Source organism: Halichoerus grypus, chromosome 14 (assembly GCF_964656455.1).
Source record: "Halichoerus grypus chromosome 14, mHalGry1.hap1.1, whole genome shotgun sequence".
NCBI classification, from domain to species: Eukaryota; Metazoa; Chordata; class Mammalia; order Carnivora; family Phocidae; genus Halichoerus; species Halichoerus grypus.
Genome location: NC_135725.1, coordinates 93,336,810 through 93,354,950, shown reverse-complemented (window position 1 = coordinate 93,354,950; position 18,141 = coordinate 93,336,810). Strand labels below are relative to the sequence as shown.

General features: G+C 67.3%; 4 protein-coding genes across 4 annotated transcripts; 1 reads left to right on the top strand and 3 right to left on the bottom strand.

The window, feature by feature from the left end:
- Positions 1 to 1,052: 1,052 nt before the first annotated feature.
- On the bottom strand, positions 1,053 to 6,822 carry SLC34A3 (solute carrier family 34 member 3). The gene is made up of 12 exons (XM_036064928.2): positions 6,738 to 6,822; positions 6,362 to 6,451; positions 5,781 to 5,909; positions 5,562 to 5,705; positions 5,374 to 5,485; positions 5,098 to 5,293; positions 4,807 to 4,896; positions 4,624 to 4,711; positions 3,349 to 3,516; positions 3,158 to 3,274; positions 2,953 to 3,077; positions 1,053 to 1,613 (listed from the first exon to the last, which is right to left on the bottom strand). The coding sequence occupies exons 1-12, from the start codon at positions 6,820 to 6,822 to the stop codon at positions 1,149 to 1,151; spliced, it is 1,809 nt and encodes a 602-aa protein (XP_035920821.2). The 3' UTR covers positions 1,053 to 1,148.
- A 2,587-nt stretch (positions 6,823 to 9,409) lies between these two features.
- RNF224 (ring finger protein 224) lies at positions 9,410 to 9,860 on the bottom strand (the record flags this gene model as incomplete). The annotated part of the gene is given in 3 exon segments (XM_036064926.2): positions 9,410 to 9,610; positions 9,613 to 9,680; positions 9,682 to 9,860. Coding segments are annotated over 3 exon segments (387 nt in total), but the record flags the coding sequence as incomplete, so codon positions are not given.
- A 2,203-nt stretch (positions 9,861 to 12,063) lies between these two features.
- CYSRT1 (cysteine rich tail 1) lies at positions 12,064 to 13,102 on the bottom strand. Its single transcript, XM_078061319.1, has 2 exons — positions 13,015 to 13,102; positions 12,064 to 12,737 (listed from the first exon to the last, which is right to left on the bottom strand). Exon 2 carries the CDS (start codon positions 12,727 to 12,729, stop codon positions 12,307 to 12,309), a length of 423 nt encoding a protein of 140 aa, XP_077917445.1. The 5' UTR covers positions 12,730 to 12,737; positions 13,015 to 13,102; the 3' UTR covers positions 12,064 to 12,306.
- Positions 13,103 to 16,072: 2,970 nt separating this feature from the next.
- RNF208 (ring finger protein 208) lies at positions 16,073 to 17,938 on the top strand. Its single transcript, XM_036064925.2, has 2 exons — positions 16,073 to 16,246; positions 16,454 to 17,938. The coding sequence occupies exon 2, from the start codon at positions 16,977 to 16,979 to the stop codon at positions 17,772 to 17,774; it is 798 nt and encodes a 265-aa protein (XP_035920818.1). The 5' UTR covers positions 16,073 to 16,246; positions 16,454 to 16,976; the 3' UTR covers positions 17,775 to 17,938.
- Positions 17,939 to 18,141: the final 203 nt, after the last annotated feature.

The following is an 18,141-nucleotide window of genomic DNA, read 5'->3' as shown; positions in this document are numbered from 1 at the left end:
CCACAGCAGCTTACTAAGACCTGGGGCAAGCCAAACCCCTGCTCAGGGTCACCTCCACCTCTGGTCTGTGAGTGTGTGCCCCTCAGTGTGTGAGTTCTGGGCCACAGACTTAATCCTACTGAAGAAGCTGTGTTTTCTCCTCATGGTATTTCTGGGGAAGTGTGTTGTGGGAAGCCCTGGGCTGGAAGGGGGGAGGCCCAGACTGCTTCCTGGAGTTCCCTTACCAGCTGGCAGGCAGACAAGCCTTACCACCCCTGGGCAGGGGGTGGGCAGGCGTCCCAGTGGGGGGACGCACCCTCAGGTGGGAGGGACAGTGCTCAGGCTCACCTGACCTTCGCCCGCCTCTCGGCCGAGGGGTTTGGCACAGCGTGGTGGCATGGGCTCCAGGTGCGGGTGGCTCTAGGGGTTGCCGGGAGGACCTACTTCCTGGTGGGTTTACGGGGGGCGGGGGGGCGCTGACTTCCTGCTCTGCTGGGCCCATGGCAGCCCTATGCCTGTGTCTCACATGGCCACCGCCCTGCGCCCTGCCCATCCGAGAGAGAGAGAGAGAGAGAGAGAGAGAGAGAGAGGGCAGCATGGGAGGGGGGAGCCTGGGGCCTCCTGGTCCTCACTCATCCCCTCCTCGCTCCCTGGGCACTTGGGGACCCGTGAGGCTGGCCCCCAGAGGGGCTGCCAGCACCAGGCACCTGGCTCCTAGGGTGCGCCGTCTGCGGGTGGTGGGGCGTGGGAGCCGGCAGCCCCTCCCTCCTTCACCCAGGGGGAAGGGTCCCGGCCACGTCCAGCCACAGATACTTTCTGACGGATATCTCCACACTGCAGACTGGCCGCCCCTTGGCGCCTCCTGTCCCCAGAGGCTCAGGAGAGAAACAGAGTTACAGCCTGGGACTCCGGGGTTAGCTGTGTGCCCACACCCACTTAGGCTTGCAGTGGGTCCCGGGTGTCAACTGGGGGACAGCTGGCGCGTGTCCACTTCCAGCTGGCCTCGGAGCCTGGTCAGGGGCCCTCCTCAGGCAGGGGACTGAAGACCACTCACACCTGGGTCACAGCCTTGTTTATTTGCAGAGAAGGCAAGCCAGGTGCCTCAGAAGTCTTCTGCTTCTGGGATCCCCCAGGGCACCCGGGAGTCAGTGAAATGGGGGTGCTCCCCTTCACAACTGCTGGGAGGCCAGGACCTCGGGGTTCTCATAGCAGTGGGCCTCCTTGGCAGCGGCCTGAGGGGGGCCGCGCACCCTGCAGGGGCAGCAGCGGGTGACCAGGCGGTCCCAGGGCTCCAGAGAACGGAGCCAGAGTGGGAGCCAGGCCCAGGACCGCAGACAGTGGGGCAACCAGGCTGGCCGGTGCCGCTGCAGGACATTGATCAGGATGGCGAGGAGCAGCAGCCCCACCAGGGGTCCCCCGACTGCAGCCAGCACCGTGCTCCCTGCCAGGGAGAGCCCAAAGGCGGCCAGGGGCAACAGCAGGAAGCTGAGCAGCAAGTAGGCAGCGGCCACCCAGCGGTAGTTGGCCGTCAGGTCCCCGAAGCGCTTGGCCAACGGGATGGGCAGCCGCAGGATGGGCACCACGTACCACAGCAGGATGCCGGCCAGGTTGAAGAAGAAGTGGATGAGGGCCACCTAGAGGTCCAGAGGGCAGGCAGGGTTAGGAGCCTGGGCCCAACGGCACACAGGTCCCCCAAGGCTACCCAGGACCACCCAGGACACCTGCTCTTCTTCCTCCTCCTCACCCCCCACCCCCCTCCCCCCGCCCCGGCAGAAAGGGTACTAAGTCTGAAGGCTGTTTGAGGTCCACTTGTCGGCCACGACGGGCCACCTAGAAGGGCAGATTCCAGCCGGGTATGGGTGTGCTCTTCCAGTACTGCCCCACTCCCCCCCAACACACTTAACGCTGGGAGCCCAGTGTGGTAACTACATCACCAATGACCACATAGATCTGCTCCTCCCCTGGGCCGGCTCAGCTTGCCCACACCTCATGCCTAGTGACCCCACCGAGTGGGCTTGGCCACCCAGCCCTGGGCTCTGGCCTGGCTCCTGTGGGGAGGAGGTGCAGGGCCACACGTGCAGGGAATATAGCCCCCTCCAGGGGCTGCTCGTCTTGAGGAGTCGGTGTGGAAGGTGCAATCCAGAGGGCTTTCTGGAGGGGGTGGACCAGGGCCCTGCACTGAGAGGGTCTGAGTGGACAGAGCAGAACCAAAAATGCAGGAGGGTGGTAGGGAGGGCTTGTGGGCAGAAGCCCCGCAAGATCTGGGCTTTCAGGAGCTGCATCTGTCTGGGCACCTAGGCAGAGGCAGTGGAGGAGGGAAACTCAAGCCAGGGCAGCGGGCCACAGAAAGGGTGACTTAGAGATGGAAGTAGCAGGACTAAACGGGACCGGGTGTGGGGCACAGAGCTAGGGGACCAGAGGGAGGCGTCCTGGAGGCAGAACTGTGGCCGTGGGCGAGGGCAGCTTGGAGCACCCAGCGCAGGTGAGGTGGGGCTTTGGCAGGAAGATGGCAGGTTGTCCAGGTAGGGGCCTGTTGGGTTTAGATGGCGGGGTGGGGGGCGGTGCATCCCAGAGGTGGTGGACTCGAGGGCTTGAGGCGCCCCAGGGCCAGGATGCCTTGAAGGAACACAGCCAGCAGCACAGGGTTGGGGGAGGAGGACAAGGATTCCTCGAGGGAGTTTGGCCAGGAAGAGCAGGCAGCACCCCAAGACCAGAGGATCCTTGAAATGACCTGGTCCCCGGGGAGGAAGAGTGGGGCTGGGGGTCCCAGAGATGTCCGCGGGATCCCTAGGTTCGAGGAGGTGGGGCTGCAGGTCTGATCGGGCAGCCAGAGGTGGGTCCCAGGAGCGTGTGGGCCATGGCCAAGCTGGCCGCAGGGCCGGACAGGAGGGAACTGAGCCCAGGGGGAAGCCCCAGGCCTGGGGTGGGAGTGGGAGGGGCTGGGGGCCAGGGAGAGGCGAGGGAGGGTGGTACCTGGAGGGCACTGAGCAGCATGTCCGCGGGGCTGGCCAGGGCGGCCAGCAGGGCCGTGGTGGTGGTGCCAATGTTGGAGCCCAGGAAGAGAGGGTATGCCCGCTCCAAGCTGATCAGCCCGACCCCTGGGGGAGCCGGCCGTGAGCACCGGGGCCTGAGCCCTCGCCCCCGCGGCCGGGGCCCTGCGCCTGTCCCCCACGCTCACCCATGAGCGGCACAATGGCAGCGGTGAAGACACTGCTGCTCTGCAGCACGAAGGTCAGGCCGGCGCCCACGAGGATGGCCAGGTAGCCGCTGAGCCAGCCGAACGGGAAGGGGAAGTCTGCAGGGTGGGGGGACTGGGTCACCCTCTGCCCGGCCTCCCCCCCCACGTCCCCCTGTCCCGTCTGGCCGCACCAGCGTTGATGACCTTCCGCACGGCCTGGGCCACGCGGCCGCGCAGCACAGAGTTGAGCAGCTTGACGATGAGCACGAGGCAGGTGCAGAGCAGGAGCAGAGAGGCGGCCAGCAGGATGAAGCCCACGGCCAGGTCCGTGAGCACAGTCCCCACGAACAGGTGGTGGCCTGGGGGCAGCGCGGGGCCCGTGAGCCCAGGCCAGCTCTAGGGGCCAGTGGGGGACAGGGACAGGGCTGGGGGGCTGGGGCTGGGGGCGGGGCATGGGGGGGACAGGGCTGGGGGGCTGGGGGCCGGGCATGGGGGGGACAGGGACAGGGCTGGGGGCTGGGGCTGGGGGCCGGGCGTGGGGGGGACAGGGCTGGAGGGCTGGGGGCTGGGGCTGGGGGCCGGGCGTGGGGGGACGGACAGGGCTGGGGGCTGGGCGTGGGGGGGAACAGGGACAGGGCTGGGGGGCTGAGGGCCTGGCGTGGGGGGGACAGGGACAGGGCTGGGGGGCTGAGGGCCTGGCGTGGGGGGGACAGGGCTGGGGGCTAGGGGCTGGGCGTGGGGGGGAACAGGGACAGGGCTGGGGGACTGGGGGCCGGGCGTGGTGGGGACAGGGCTGGGGGGCTGGGGGCCGGGCATGGGGGGGACAGGGACAGGGCTGGGGGCTGGGGCTGGGGGCGGGGCGTGGGGGGGACAGGGCTGGGGGGCTGGGGGCCGGACATGGGGGGGACAGGGACAGGGCTGGGGGCTGGGGCTGGGGGCCGGGCGTGGGGGGGACAGGGCTGGGGGGCTGGGGGCCGGGCATGGGGGGGACAGGGACAGGGCTGGGGGCTGGGGCTGGGGGCGGGGCGTGGGGGGGACAGGGCTGGGGGGCTGGGGGCCGGGCATGGGGGGGACAGGGACAGGGCTGGGGGCTGGGGCTGGGGGCCGGGCGTGGGGGGACGGACAGGGCTGGGGGCTGGGCGTGGGGGGGAACAGGGACAGGGCTGGGGGGCTGAGGGCCTGGCATGGGGGGGACAGGGACAGGGCTGGGGGGCTGAGGGCCTGGCGTGGGGGGAACAGGGCTGGGGGCTAGGGGCTGGGCGTGGGGGGGAACAGGGACAGGGCTGGGGGACTGGGGGCCGGGCGTGGGGGGGACAGGGCTGGGGGGCTGGGGGCCAGGCATGGGGGGACAGGGACAGGGCTGGGGGGCTGGGGGCCGGGCATGGGGGGGAACAGGGACAGGGCTGGGGGGCTGGGGGCTGGGGGCCGGGCGTGGGGGGACAGGGCTCGGGGGCTGGGGGCCTCACAGGGCAGATGATCCACCAGGACAGAGCTGTTGTTCTCAGGGCAGGGGCCGGAGGTGGCCACTCCACAGTCACTGCTGTTCCCCGGAGTCTGGGGAGGCGAGGCAGGGCAGGGTCAGGATGGGCCCAGAGCCGGCGGGACTGAGTAACCGGCAGGTGGGAGATCGGGGCTCAGAGGCACCTCACCGTCACCTCCCTGGTGCCGCACCATCGCTTAATGAGGCTGCTGTTGGTCGCATTGCCTGTAGCACTGCTTGCAATCTTATTAGTGTCCAGCTGGGGGACAGAGGGGTTGGGACCGCGTACTGGACCCTCAGGGCTCACCTGGGACCCAGATGCCCACAGCCCAGCCCGCTGTGCCCTCCCACCCGCCGCCGTGCAGGGCCCAGGATAGGGCTGGGGCACCGCCCCCACTCCCAGCGACTCCCAGCACTCACAGGCACAAAGGGGCCCCCCGAGGGCAGCACCTTTCCTCACCTGCACGACCAGGTGTGTGAGAGGCTTTGTAAGCACCTTGAGGATGTCAGGTGCTTGCCCCCCGGGCTGCAGGTTGCTGGAGCCCAGAGCCAGGGCGCTGAGCCTCTCCAGCAGGGCGGTGGCGCTCTCCAAGGGCAGCAGGATCAGCACCGTGAGCCAGTTGAAGATCCCATGGACGGCCGAGCTGCCAAAGGCCCTGCCGCGTGGAGCACAGTGGTCGGTGGCTCAGCTGTGGCCTTGCTTGCAGCCCCTGGCCCCCCTCCACCCCCCACTCACCTCCGAAACTCATCCCGGTCCCCTGACTGTGCCATCGAGACCAGGGTGCTGGTGATGGACGTGCCCACGTTGACGCCCATGATGACGGGCACACACGCCTGGACGGTCAGCACTGTGGGGGTGCTGCGTCAGCTTCCCGCACTCTGCCCACCCACCACCAGCCCGGGCTTGGGGAGGGGGGCACTCACATTTGGAGGCCACCATGCTGACCACGATGGAGGAGGACGTGCTGGAGCTCTGTACGAGAACTGTGACCAGCACGCCAATGACCAGTCCAGCCACAGGGTTGGACAGCACCACGTTGTCCTTAAAGATGTCTCCAGTCATTTTGCCTGTGTCCAGAGAGACGTGCACTGAGGCTGAGCAGGACTGGCTGCCCGCCCCACCCCCAGACCCCCGGCACTCACTGCTCAGCAGCTGGAAGGCAGAGCTGAGGATGTCCAGGGAGCAGATGAAAAGATAGAGGTTGCCCAGGAGCCCACAGGCCTTGAGGAAGCCAATGAGCACCCGGAGCACCCTGCTGGCCATGCTGAGCTCTGAGAACACAGGGCAGGGCAGTCCTCAGCCAGCCCCCCCCCACCCAGCCCTGCCCTGCCTGGCACCCCTCCAAGTCCCCTTCCTCTGTCTCCCTGCAGGGCAGGGCCTGGGCCCCCCTTCTCTGTCCCCGCACAGGGCAGGGTCTGGGTCCCTCCTCTGTTCCTTTGCAGAATGGCCAAGCCGACTGCCCCTGGGACCTCCCAGAAACCCAATGGTCATTAGGAGGGAGAAGGAGGGGCAGGCTGGGCAGGGGTGACTCTCATATCCAGACACGACAGGCAGCTGAGCGGAGGGACAAGCATCCCTGGGGTGGCGGTCTGCACAGTAGGTTTCTATATGGCCTGTCGAGGCCAACGTCTTTCCTGCTCTCTCTCCGCAAGGACCTCTCCACACTCAGACCCTGGGGAGTCAGAGCCCCATTTGGCCAGTTGCCCAGCACCTCCAGACCTACCTGTCCAGGACTGGCCAGTGTCCTTCAGCTGAGGGAGGGCCCAAGGGTCCATTTCCCCCTCTTCCAAGACTGGGGCAGAACCGGAGGTCCCTGCAGGAGCCAAGGTGAAGTAGGGCCAAGGATACTCCCAGGTGGGGGCAAGAGGGCGTGGAGGGGACTCTGGTGTAGGGGTTTGGGGCAAGAGGCAGGAACAGGAAGCAGAGAGGAAAGGGGGCCTCCAGCTTGTCTGGCCCTGACCGGAATTGTCACGAGCCCCCATGGGCTCTCCAGGAGATGGGCGGGAGCCCCCTCCCCACTTACACAGAGTGTTGGATCAGGGGCTGGATGGGGAAGCAGAGAGGCGGGCTGAGGCCTGGTGCCCTGGGGCTCCTGGTACCTGCATTTCCCAGACTCCGGTCCACCAGGCCAACTGTGTCCAGAGTAAGGGGGGGGACCTGGCCACCCGTGAGGGAATTCGGCATGGATTTCTGGCAGGGACAGACCCAGGTCCAAGCCTGGATCTGCTGGGGGGAAAGGCAGGTCAGACACATGGCCTCCCGCTGCCCCACCAGGTCCTGCTGGGGTCCTCCAACCGGGGATCTGTCTTCCCTCCCCACCCCTGCTGGCCTTGGAGATTTCCCGCTTCCTCCATCTATTGGGGGGCGGGGGGGGATGGCTACAGTGACCTCAGGCAGTTGTCAGGCGAGCCCAGTCCAGTTTCGGGGGCAGAGTCGAGGGGGCGGGCAGCGTGCAGTGTCTGGCCACGTCCCGTAGGCGTCTACTCATGGAAGTCCTGCACGAAGGAGCCCGTGCACAGCCCTGGCTCCCTCGCTGGTCCTGGCTGGAAGAAGACCTGGTGGGTGGCCCAGGGCACAGGGTGCTGGGTGCCGGAAATGCCTAGGAGCAGGGAGTCCAGTGACCTTCTTATCAGGTGTCATCAGGGACACTGCAGGTGGTCCCAGCTTAGACTTTGGCATTTGATACCAAACGGTGACGTCTCCGCTTGATCAGGGCCGCACCCCCAGGGATGGGGGCAGGGAAAGGGGCTTGGGTCTCCCCACCCCACCTCAAGGCTCCTCTCTTCAACCCTCTGGGTCTGGATCCCCTGTCTAGTCTTCTCCCCCAGCTCCCTCCCAGTCCCCAGGGTCCAGGTCCTGGGCAGCTTTCTGTCACCCCCCCTCCTGTCTTTCATCCTCAGCTCGGGGAGGCTCAGGGTGGGGCCTGAGCCCTGGGCCAGGAGGTCACCCAGCCCTTGTCCTGGCGTCCCGGGCCCCCACCTGGTTCTAGAAGCTCCTACCTGTGAGGGTAGTGAGGGGGCACCTGCGGGGAGGAGACACAGGGCGGGAGCAACTGCCGGTCAAAGATCTGCTGGGCGCACACATGACCTGCTGTGTACTGAGCCCCATTAATGTTTACCCAGGAGTCGAGGCCCCCGAGGGGTACCTGTCATAATCCCAGGTGCCCTCCTTGTCCGCGTCCCACTATCCCCCTGGGGCAGGAGCTCCAGGCCCCCAGCTCAGCCCTCTTAGAGTGGGGCTTCTCCCTGGATGGGCCCTGAGCCAGGCCGGGGCTGTTGCAGGGCTGTGCACGGGCTCCTTCGTGCAGGACTTCCATGAGTAGACGCCTACGGGACGTGGCCAGACACTGCACGCTGCCCGCCCAGGGCAAGGCAGGATGCTGGTGCTCTGGCTGGTCGGCCTGGAGGCCCCTTGGAGAGTCTCCCCAAGCTCTGCAGACCTTACATGGTCGTCCCTACCCCATCAGATGGCGGGAGGGAAGCCCTTTGCACTAGGTGGGTGGGGAGGGCCCCAGTCCCTGAAGTCATCCAGTTCAGATCTGGGTTCAGGGCAGGGCTGGGCCCAGCAGAGCTCCCAGCGGGCTCAACCCCAGCGGTGGGCAGTAATGGTGGAGGGTCTTGCACCTCCACCTGCAAGTTGGGGGGGCAGGGCCCATCCCCAGGCCACCCTGCTGCCCAGCCCACTGCCCACCCCGCCTGGACCCGCAGATGCAGCCCATCCTGTTCACTTCCACAGGAGAATGATCCTGACTGACCCCGTGGCTTGTGGGTGCCTCTCGGGGTCAGCCCCCTTCCTGCCGCCCCTGCTGGGAAATGCTCCTCCCCCTCCCCCTTGGGCCTGGTCTCCGCAGGGGGCCTGCTGGCCACAGCACCCTGGTCTAGTTGCTGCCCACCAATCGCGGTGTTCCTGGGGGACTTTGCCCCAGGGAAGGAGGAGGTTTCTGAGTGTCCTCTCAGCAAATTTTCTTGTCCCTCCCTGTCCGGCACCCACTGCCCAGGGCAGGCCCCGCGGTCCCTCCCAGAGGCTCCTGAGACCGTGTGACAGTTCCTTTCTGGATGGGGACGGCGATGTCGCAGCCTGACCTGGGGGAGAGTCTGTGTCCGTGGCCTCCAGCACCTGCACTGGCCCCTCGGAAGGGTCTGTGAGGCAGGAGGAAGCCGAGGACCGGGAAAGGGCCTCGTGGGGGAGCGGCTCCGCTGAGCTGTGCTGCCCCAGGCAGGCCCCCACCCTCTCTGGGCCTAGAGCTGGCCCCGCCCAGGCCCTCTCCTTGGACACCTGTCATGGCAGGGACTTTGTGCCTGCAGGAGACCCTCCCGGGACGGTGCCCGACGCATAGCTGAGGCTCAGTGGGCTTTGCTGAATGAGTGAACTTCACAGGGATGCTTTGCAAGCCAAGGATGAAGGGGATGGCTCTGTCTCTGCTCTGGCTCCCACCTCTGGGACTTCTCATGGGGAAGGGGAGATGGGTTCCAGCATGAGCAGGTACAGACTTGGCCAGGCCCCGACCCTCTGGCCTGCAGCCAGAGACCCGTGGAGGCGTCTGAGCTGAGTCCGGGCCTGGGCTGGGCTTGCAGGTGACTCTGACAGTCGCACCCTCCCCCTGCACACAGGCTAGCCACGAGCAGGAGGTCACCCGCTTCTCACAGAGTCTCAGAGCACCAGGGGCACAGCCCCCAAACTTAGGCTGTGGTCTGGGGGAGTCCGTGTAGGGCAGCCCGCAGGGTGCTCCGCCCCCGGGCTGTTCTGGGCTGGCTGTGCTGCCGTCGGAGGTTCCCAGGTAGGGACACGCTGTGGGCAGCCTCTCCCCTGCCGCGAGAGGCAGCAAGCAGCACTCAGACCTCGGGGCTGCCGGGGGCGTCCCAGCAGAGGCCCCTGCAGCACCTGGCCTGGGGGAGTTGGGGCTGGGTGCCCAAGGTGGGACAGAGCCCGGCCAGCTGCTGAGCGACGGCAGTGCTGCCTCGGGGGGCACGGGGGGCTCCCCACGGGACAGCTCCCCCTCGGCCTTCACGGCCAGGAGGGTGGCCAGGTCGAGGTCCAGCATGCACCCCTCCGCGGGGTGTGGGTGTGCTCTGGCGGCACCGTGGGCAGGGGACCCAGCACTGCCCGTGGGCCGGAGTGTCCAGCCGCCGCACGCACGCCCGGCAGAAGGTGTGGCCGCGGTAGAGGCGGCGTGGCAGGTGCCCCGCGAGGCCGTAGGCTCAGTAGCAGATGATGCAGTCACCCCGCCGGGACCCAGTGGTGTCCCCTCCTCGGAGACCCGGGCACTCTCTGGCTGCAGCATCCTGGGGGAGGCGTACGGGGAGCTGCCGCCCACGCTGCCTGCCTCTGAGACTGTCTTGCATGGTTGGGCCCTGACCCCAGGAGTCTGCCCCAGAGGACAGGAGCCTGGGCCTCTGCAGAAGGTGGGTGGTGCCGGGGAGGGTGGGCAGTGGCCGGCTGGGCAGCAGCCCATCCCGCTGTTTGGTCCCTCTCCATGATCCTCCTGCTCAGCTCCAGGCCCCCCACTCCCCATCTGCCTAAGCCCCAGGCCTCTCTTACCTGCATCGGCTCTGCTGGGCAGCTATGCCCAGCCAGAGGAGGTCCAGGGGTTGGGGGCCCAGGGCACCCTGCGGATCCCTCCCTGGGGCTCGCATTACTGGCCGAGCACAGACGAGTCAGCAGGCCGGCAGGTGGTGGCTGGAGGCAGGCGTGGGCCCCCCTTTCAGCCACAGAGCGCTTGCAACTGGATCTACCAGCACCACCCACCCATCAGGAGATAAGCCCCCCACCCCCACCCCCACGCCGGGACCCAGCTCCACTAGTCCCCCACCCAGGCCTGGCTTTACAGCTCACCATGGTCCCTCTCCCCGCCTGGGCCAGCCAGACCCACCTCCACACCACCCCTACTCTCCTGCTCCCCCAACTTCGCGCTAGGAAAGCCTTCTGGCCTTGACCTGGGGGATGCTTCTTCAACTCTCAGCTCAAGCATCACCCCTTCCAGGTAACCTGCCAGGACGCTCACCGGCTCAGAGCCCTGGGGGGTCCCGCTCTTCCGAAGCTCAATCGCAGCGTATGTGTCCATGTTGATTTGTCCCAGCACCTTCCTCCTGCCTCGTCTGGGTCTGTCGTGCCCCCATTACAGGGCAGCGGCCAGCCCCGCAAGGTGCCGAGGAGGTGCTCAAGCACAGGTATGGAGATCCCCACTCACACACTGTGGCTAGCCCTGGTCGCCCGCATTAGGGGCCACCTCCCCCCTAGCACCTGCCTGGTTGTGGCCCCTGGGCCAGCACGGCGGCCGTGACTGCGGGCACAGCAGAATGGGGTGTGTCAAGAATGGTCAGGGTGGGATCAGGACCCTCACTGCCCAGCTGGGAGGAAGCCAAGAACCAGAGGGGCTCCTCCTCAGTCCTACCACCCCGGCAGTCCGCAGCCTCCCTGACTGGTCCATCGGGTTTCTGCGGCTGGCCTGGGCGGCGTCATCCTCTGGTGGAGGCAGGCCATGGGGCAGGGGCCGGAAACCTGGCCCACCTGAGGGCCTGCACAGTCAGACCAATGACATAGCTACCCACACCCAGAGGTAGGTCTTGCCTTGTGGACAGTCACCCTGGGTCAGAGGAGGGCTGGCACCAGGACCCGTCCATCCTGCAAGGCCAGCTCCGCTTCCTCCTTCGGCTGTCTCTGCCTGGCCCTGGAAACGTCAGAGTGCCCAGCGCAGGCCTCACCCCTCGGTCCTGGCCCGGCAGCCCAGCCGCCCCCCCACCCCGGTGAAGTGATACCAGCGTCCAGCAGCTCAGCCCCCACACAGGCCCGGGCAGGCCTGTTACGCTGCCCAGACAGATGGGAGATCTGTCTTCCGAGGAGCCTCGCCGGCCAGCTCCTTTCCTGCTCCCCTCATTCAGGAGGGCCAGGCCCTGGAGGCAGGACGGCAGATGAGCAGCATGGCTTGGGTGCCACACAGCAGATGTTGAGGAATTGGACGTTTCATGAGGAACCAGAAAAACACCCCGGCTGAGGTAGGGCAGTGACTCATGGATGGGCAGGGCCTGGTGCTGGCTGCCTGGGTTCCCACTCCCAGAAATTCGCCAGAGTCAGTCCCACCCGCTGCGGTCCTGCCAGGGTGATCCTCCTCCTGGAGGCCTCTTTCGGGCTCCCCCCACCCCACCCCGGCTCCATGCATAACATCCTCCTACCGACTGACCCACTGCCTGACCTGTCTGCCAGCCTTGGCCTCAGCCCTAGGGAATGCAAGGCAGCTGGAACCCAGGCCTGGCTGGGCCAGGGCAGGGGACACACGCCCACCCCTCTGGTCCAGCCTCTGGACAGACCTGAGACCAGCAACATAGGGTGGCTTCCCCGGCCCTGAATGTCCCACAGAGGCCGGGCTTGCAGTGTCGTGCAGCCCGGGACCCTCTTCCAGGGCGCAGCAGTGAAGGAGAGCATCCAGAACAAAGCTCGCTCCACTTTATTGCCTGGGCCGTGGGCCTCGGGGGAGGTGGTGGAGGCTGCCCCCAGGGCATCACAGCCGGTGCCCGGCCCGCTTGCCAGGGGCTGGAGCTGGGCGGTCGGCCTTCTCGGCAGGTAGGTGCTCCCGTGCCAACGGGCCGGTGGCTGCCCCGAGGAGGAGGGCGGCGCTGTGGCGCCCGGGCCGCGGCGGGCCCTGCAGCAGCCCACGGCCTGGCGGGGGCTGGGCTAGGAGACGGCGCAGCAGCTGTGGCAGCGGCAGAAGCGAGGGCAGTGGCAGCAGCGACAGCAAGGGCAGCAGCAGCAGTGGTGGGCGATGTCGTCCCCGCGCCCGATGGGCGGCCGGCCGGCGTAGGTCAGTGCTGCCGGGCACTGCCCACTCCCGTGGGGGTGGCCGGGCTGCGGCCAGGCCTGCTGGCCCTGGATCTGGGCGGCCCCCTTGGTCCCCTTGGCGCCTTTGCCCTCTGGGGCCTCCTCGGTGGGCTGCAGGAGCCGGGTGGGCTCGGAGGGGCAGGACCCCGCAGGCAGAGGCTGCGACCCCCCGGAAGAGGGCGCCACCTCCAGCTGCTGCCCCAGGTCGGGCCGCAGGTGAGCCCGGGGGATGCTGACTCGGGCATAGGGGTCCTTGACGACCGTCTCCTGCGGGTCCATGGCCCGGCCTGGCAGGGGCAGACAGAGGAGACAATATTGGCTCCGGGGAGGAGGGAAGCTGCAGCCCAAGAAAGCTGCCCCCACCCCCCGCGGGAAAGCCGGCCTGTGTGTCAGCGCGCCGTGCACGGGGGTGAGCTGGGTGTGAGGGCCGGTGTCTCCAGCCGCCCTCCCTGCACGCGGCGCCCTGCGATGGAGCTGCGAATGGGCCGGGAGGCTGGGGGAGGCAGCTGGGCTGTGGCCATGGTTGAGCCCCAGTGCAGGGAAGCCCCTCAGCCCAGCACCCACCTGAAGTGGTGATGGCAGCCGTTGACCCTCTCGTCCTGTGGGCCAGGTCCCAGTGCCTATGAGGTAAGTAACCGGCAGCTAGCTGCCTTTTCCCTCCTGGGGAGGGGTGGGGCCATGGGGTGGAGCTCAAAGATGGGGTTCCCAGGATCCCAGGAGGCCCGGCTCATCCAGCACAGAAGTCACCCACCCTTCCTCCTCTGGTGGGTGGTGGCCCCTGCCGGGGCTGCAAGGGGCACTGACAGCCCGGGTGACTCAGCCTCCACGCATCTGGGGCACGTCCTCGGCCCTCCAAAGACCTGCAGCTCGCCAGGAAGGAGGGCAGGAGGCAAGCCTGCTGTAAGCCTCAGATCCCAGGCCATCACTCACACACCTCGAAGCCCCTGCTTTGAGGCAGAGGACAGAGGTCCTCACTTCAAGCAAAGCCTCTACCTGGCAGACAGAGACTAAGGTGTTTGAGAGCACAGGCTGCTTGGAGGTTTGCATTTTTTAACCAATAAAAAAGGTTTGATTTACACACCTTTGCTATAACTATTCTTAAAATTGGCGATGCACAGGGGCTTCATTGACAAATGACACTTCTGGCTCATTTCTTTTTTTTTTTTTAATATTTTATTTATTTATTTATTTGAGAGAGAGAGAGAGAGAGGACGAGCAGGGGGAGTGGGAGAGGGAGAAGCAGATTCCCGGCTGAGCGGGGAGCCCGACATGGGGTCGATCCCAGGACCCTGAGACCAGGACCTGAGCCGAAGGCAGACGCTTCACCGACTGAGCCACCCAGGTGTCCCTTCTGGCTCATTTCTGAAACTGCAGTTTCCCTCTCCTTGGTGGGCTCGCAGACCGCAAGCTCCCCACCTCACCAGCGTCTCCACCATTGGAACTCACACCTCCTCCCACCTTCATCTGTGAGGGGGCAGGTGGCACCTGCCACACAGGGTCGCCGTGTTTTGTGGTGACGATGGATGTGAGCACTCGGGTCTGGGCCTGGCACTGGTGATCTTCCCCCAGAACCATCTGGGCAGTAGGGTGGGGCCGGGACACGCACCCCCAGTCCTTGGTGCCCAAGTGAACCCCCAAGGAAGGGCGGGACCAAATCAGACGTGGCTCAGAGCCGGGGTGACCGGGGTGGCCTGCATGAGGCCAGTCAGACCGGTCCGGGCACGAGTTCTACCGATGTGGCACCGGGTGAGGAGAGAAGTCCTCCCGGGGCCCGGGACCTCGCAGGTGTATGACAGATGCTCATTGCGCAGGCTCCAAAAGCCCCGCCCACTGCCCCTACAGACTCCGCCCCTTGCTGCGAGGCGGAGGCTGGCGCATGCGCACAACAGGCCTGGGGCGGCCGGCGAGAACTTTATTCCCCAGAAGCCTCCGCGCTCAAAGGTTTCTCTAAAGACCCGGTTCGGGGTCCGCTGGCCTTGGACGGTCCAGAACTCAGCCTGGGCGGCTCAGCTCTGACCCGCAGGGCTCCGGCTCCGGGGGCGTGGACTTGGGCGGGCTCGGGGAGGTGGGCCTGCACGGGGCGGGACCTCATGTCCAGGGGCGGGGCCTCAGGGCAAGGGGTGGGGCCTGGTGGCCGATGCCTCCTTGGGTGCGCGCCCAGCGGGTCGCTGGGAAGTTGAGCAGAACTGGAGGCCGAGGCTGGGTTCCTAGCCCTCCCCTGGCCGGGGCTCTCTCAGTTGCCCCACCTTCACGCCGGGGCCCATTAGGGCCTCGCTGCCCATCCTGCCGGGCACCTGCTCACCTGCACACATCCCACACCCGCTCTCGCTAAATGGCTTTGGAAACTGATCCTGAGGTCACACAGAGCTGCAAAGTACCCCTGTGGCCCAGGTTCGCTCCTCCAGCCTGTTTTGCCCGCGTGGGCTTCCTCACCAGCAATAGGGACCTCTCTGGGCTCTGCTGCCCCGAAGGACCCCCCGGGGAAGGCCTATAGCCAGGCGTAGTCAGGCCCGTACAGAGGAGAGGGGCGGTGGCCAGAAGAGGCTGAGACTGTCCAGGGTCAGGCCCAGGGCCCGGTGCTGGTCACAGGAATGCTAGCATGCCATGTAGTCGTGGGAGGAGGTCAGGGGGTGGCACTGCGGAGGCCCCCCACCCCGCAGCTGTGGTCCCCTGCCCAGTAGTTGTCAACATGTTCTCTGCCTTTTCTCTCAGCTGAGGGCTCCCCACAGGCAGAGGGTATATCCCAGGGAATCAAGGAAGCCTGGCTTGAGGAGGAAGCAGAAAGGAATGGGGCCTCTATGCTGGGTGGGGTCAGGTTAGCACACAAATATGTGACAGCAGGGCACGTGCTGACCTGGTGGGATGCCGTAAAGGGCCACCCCACCCTGGGTGCGTGTCCTCAGTGGGCTGCCCCGCTGGCCTGTCCAGGTGTCTGTCTGACCTGCACACCCCTCACCCCACCCATCTGTCCAGCATTCCTGCCCTTGGAGCCTTCTCCCAGCTACTGTCCGCCCTCTCCATCCACTCCTCGAGTATCTTGCTCACCCTCATGGTCACCTCGTCCTCGTTGAGCCCGTCCGCCTTGAGCACAACCTGGGTGCACTTGTGAGCGGGAGGCATGCGCACTGGGGACAGAGTGGAAGGACAGGCAGAGACCCTGACTCTCTGGGGGGACACCTGGCGGTCTCCCGGTGGGGTCCTGGTAGCCAGCTTTCCCGAGACCACCTCTCCACTCCTCTTGCCTTCCTCCCTCTGGTATTGTGAGGCCCCAGGCTTCGAAGAACAGGATTTCCCTTCTAGAATTGGAGGTGGGGATCCTTGACTAGGACCCAGGGTCGGCCAGGCAGGACTCAGGGTGGGGGGGTACTGGAAAGGGGCAGCGCGGGGGTCCTGGTCCACACGCGGCTCGCTGGGGCGGGCAACCCCGGGAGCGGGCGCCAGGCTCGCGGCGATGGAGGGGCGGCTGAAAGACTGGCCCCGCCCCGCGGACCCCGCGCGGGTCCCCAGACGGGGGGTGGCGCTGCGGGCGCGGGCGGGCGCCGCGCGCACTGCGGTCCCCGCGCCTCCGCCGCAGAGCGCGCCACGCTCCGCACGCACCTGCCGCCGCGCCGCGCTGCCCGGAGCCCCGCGCCCCGCGCCCCGCGCCCCTGGGAGCCGCCGTGCCGCGCCATCGCCCGAGGTCGCCGCCGGAGCCGCGGGAGCCGCCGGGCCGAGGCGCGCGCGTCGCATCCGGGCCTGCCTTTGAGACAACCTCTGCGGCGGCGGCGCGCGGCCCGGGGACGCCAGGCTGGGGCAGGTGAGCTCGGGCGGGGCGGGACGGACGCGGGGTCGCGACTCGCCGCCCCTTCCCACCCGGGCAGGGCTTGGGCCGTGGGGGCGGGGGCTGGGGCGGGGGCTGGGTCCCGAGTCCAGCGAGGGTTAGGGTCAGAGGTCGGGCGCCCTGTCTTTTGTGCAGGGTGAGGGTGGGCCCGGGCGCTGCCCTCACGCTGTCTCTCACCTGCAGCTCGGGCCTGGTCCAGGCCTCTCTTCTGCTCCCGCCGCCGCCGAGCCCGCGGCCTGGGGCCTCCCGCAGCCAGGGCTCAGGCTAGCTGCCTTCCCTGGGCGCCCTGTCCTGGAGCCATGGGGCCCACCTAGCCCCTGCCTGCCCGGATGTCCCTGCTCAGGGACTGCTGACCTCCGCTGCAGGGGGAGCTCCCCCCACGCCCCCTCGCCAGCCTCAGCAGCCAGAGACCCTGGGTGAGCCCCTGGGCCAGACCTGCAGCCCGGGGCAGCCTTCCATACCCCCCTGCCCCCGCCTCCCTCCTCCTCCCCCGCCCCTTCCTCCTCCTCCTCCTAGGACTGGACCAGAGAAGCCACTGGGGGGGGCCCTGCCCCCCCAGCTCTCGCCGGCCGCCCCCAGGAGTCCTCGGGGCGGCCGGGGTCCCCACCAGGCCTGGCGGGACCAGGATGCTGCTCCCTCCCCTCCTCCCCGGCCTCACCCAACGCCCCCACCCACCCGAACACCCAGTCTAACTGGAGACAGCCGGATGCCGGTTGACCCTGGGCCCGAGGTGGGCAGTGGCTGGCCAGGCCTCCTCATGTCCTGCCTGAAGGGCCCCCATGTCATCCTCAAGATGGAGGCCATGAAGATTGTTCACCCTGAGAAGTTCCCTGAGCTGCCGGCGGCTGCCCCTTGCTTCCCACCTGCACCGCGGCCCACCCCTGCTCTGGCACCCAAACGCGCCTGGCCCTCAGACACAGAGATCATCGTCAACCAGGCATGTGGGGGGGACATGCCTGCCTTGGATGGGGCACCCCGCACCCCTCCCTTGCCACGACGGCCCCGAAAGGGCAGTGTGGAGTTGGGCTTCCCCCGAGTGGCGCCAGCAGACGAGGTCATCGTGAATCAGTACGTGGTGCGGCCTGGCCCTGCCACCTCGGGGCCCCCCGCCACGGCGGCACCAGCTTCGGGTGAGCCCCTGGAGTGCCCCACCTGCGGGCACACGTACAACGTCACTCAGCGGCGGCCCCGAGTGCTGTCCTGCCTGCACTCGGTGTGTGAGCAGTGCCTGCAGATTCTCTATGAGTCCTGCCCTAAGTACAAGTTCATCTCCTGTCCCACCTGCCGCCGCGAGACTGTGCTCTTCACGGACTACGGCCTGGCTGCGCTCGCCGTCAACACGTCCATTCTGAGCCGCCTGCCCCCTGAGGCGCTGACCGCCCCGTCCGGCGGCCAGTGGGGGGGTGAGCCCGAGGGCAGCTGCTACCAGACCTTCCGGCAGTACTGTGGGGCCGCGTGCACCTGCCACGTGCGGAACCCGCTCTCCGCCTGCTCCATCATGTAGCACCTGCCCGCTCGCCACTGCCCGCCAGTCCTTGCTCGCCGCTTCTTCGGGGATCGGCCCTGCCCTGTCTCCCGTTGACCCCTCGCCCACCACAGCTTCTGGCCCCTACCCATGTGGCATTATCGCTGCAGCCAACTCTGCCATTAAAACTCTTTGCCAAAGTTTGCACCTTGTTCCCTGGACTGAAGCCTGCTCTTGTGGCCTGTGCCCAGGGCTGCGGCCCAGACAGGGTCCAACCAGAGGTAGGCCCGGTGCCGCTTGGGGTCAGCCTGCTCTGCTTGCTGGGGCCAGGCTGGGCCAGGCACGGCACTCAGGAGGGCTGGGCCTGGCTGTGTGTATGTGTGTGCATGCGAATGCCCCACACGTC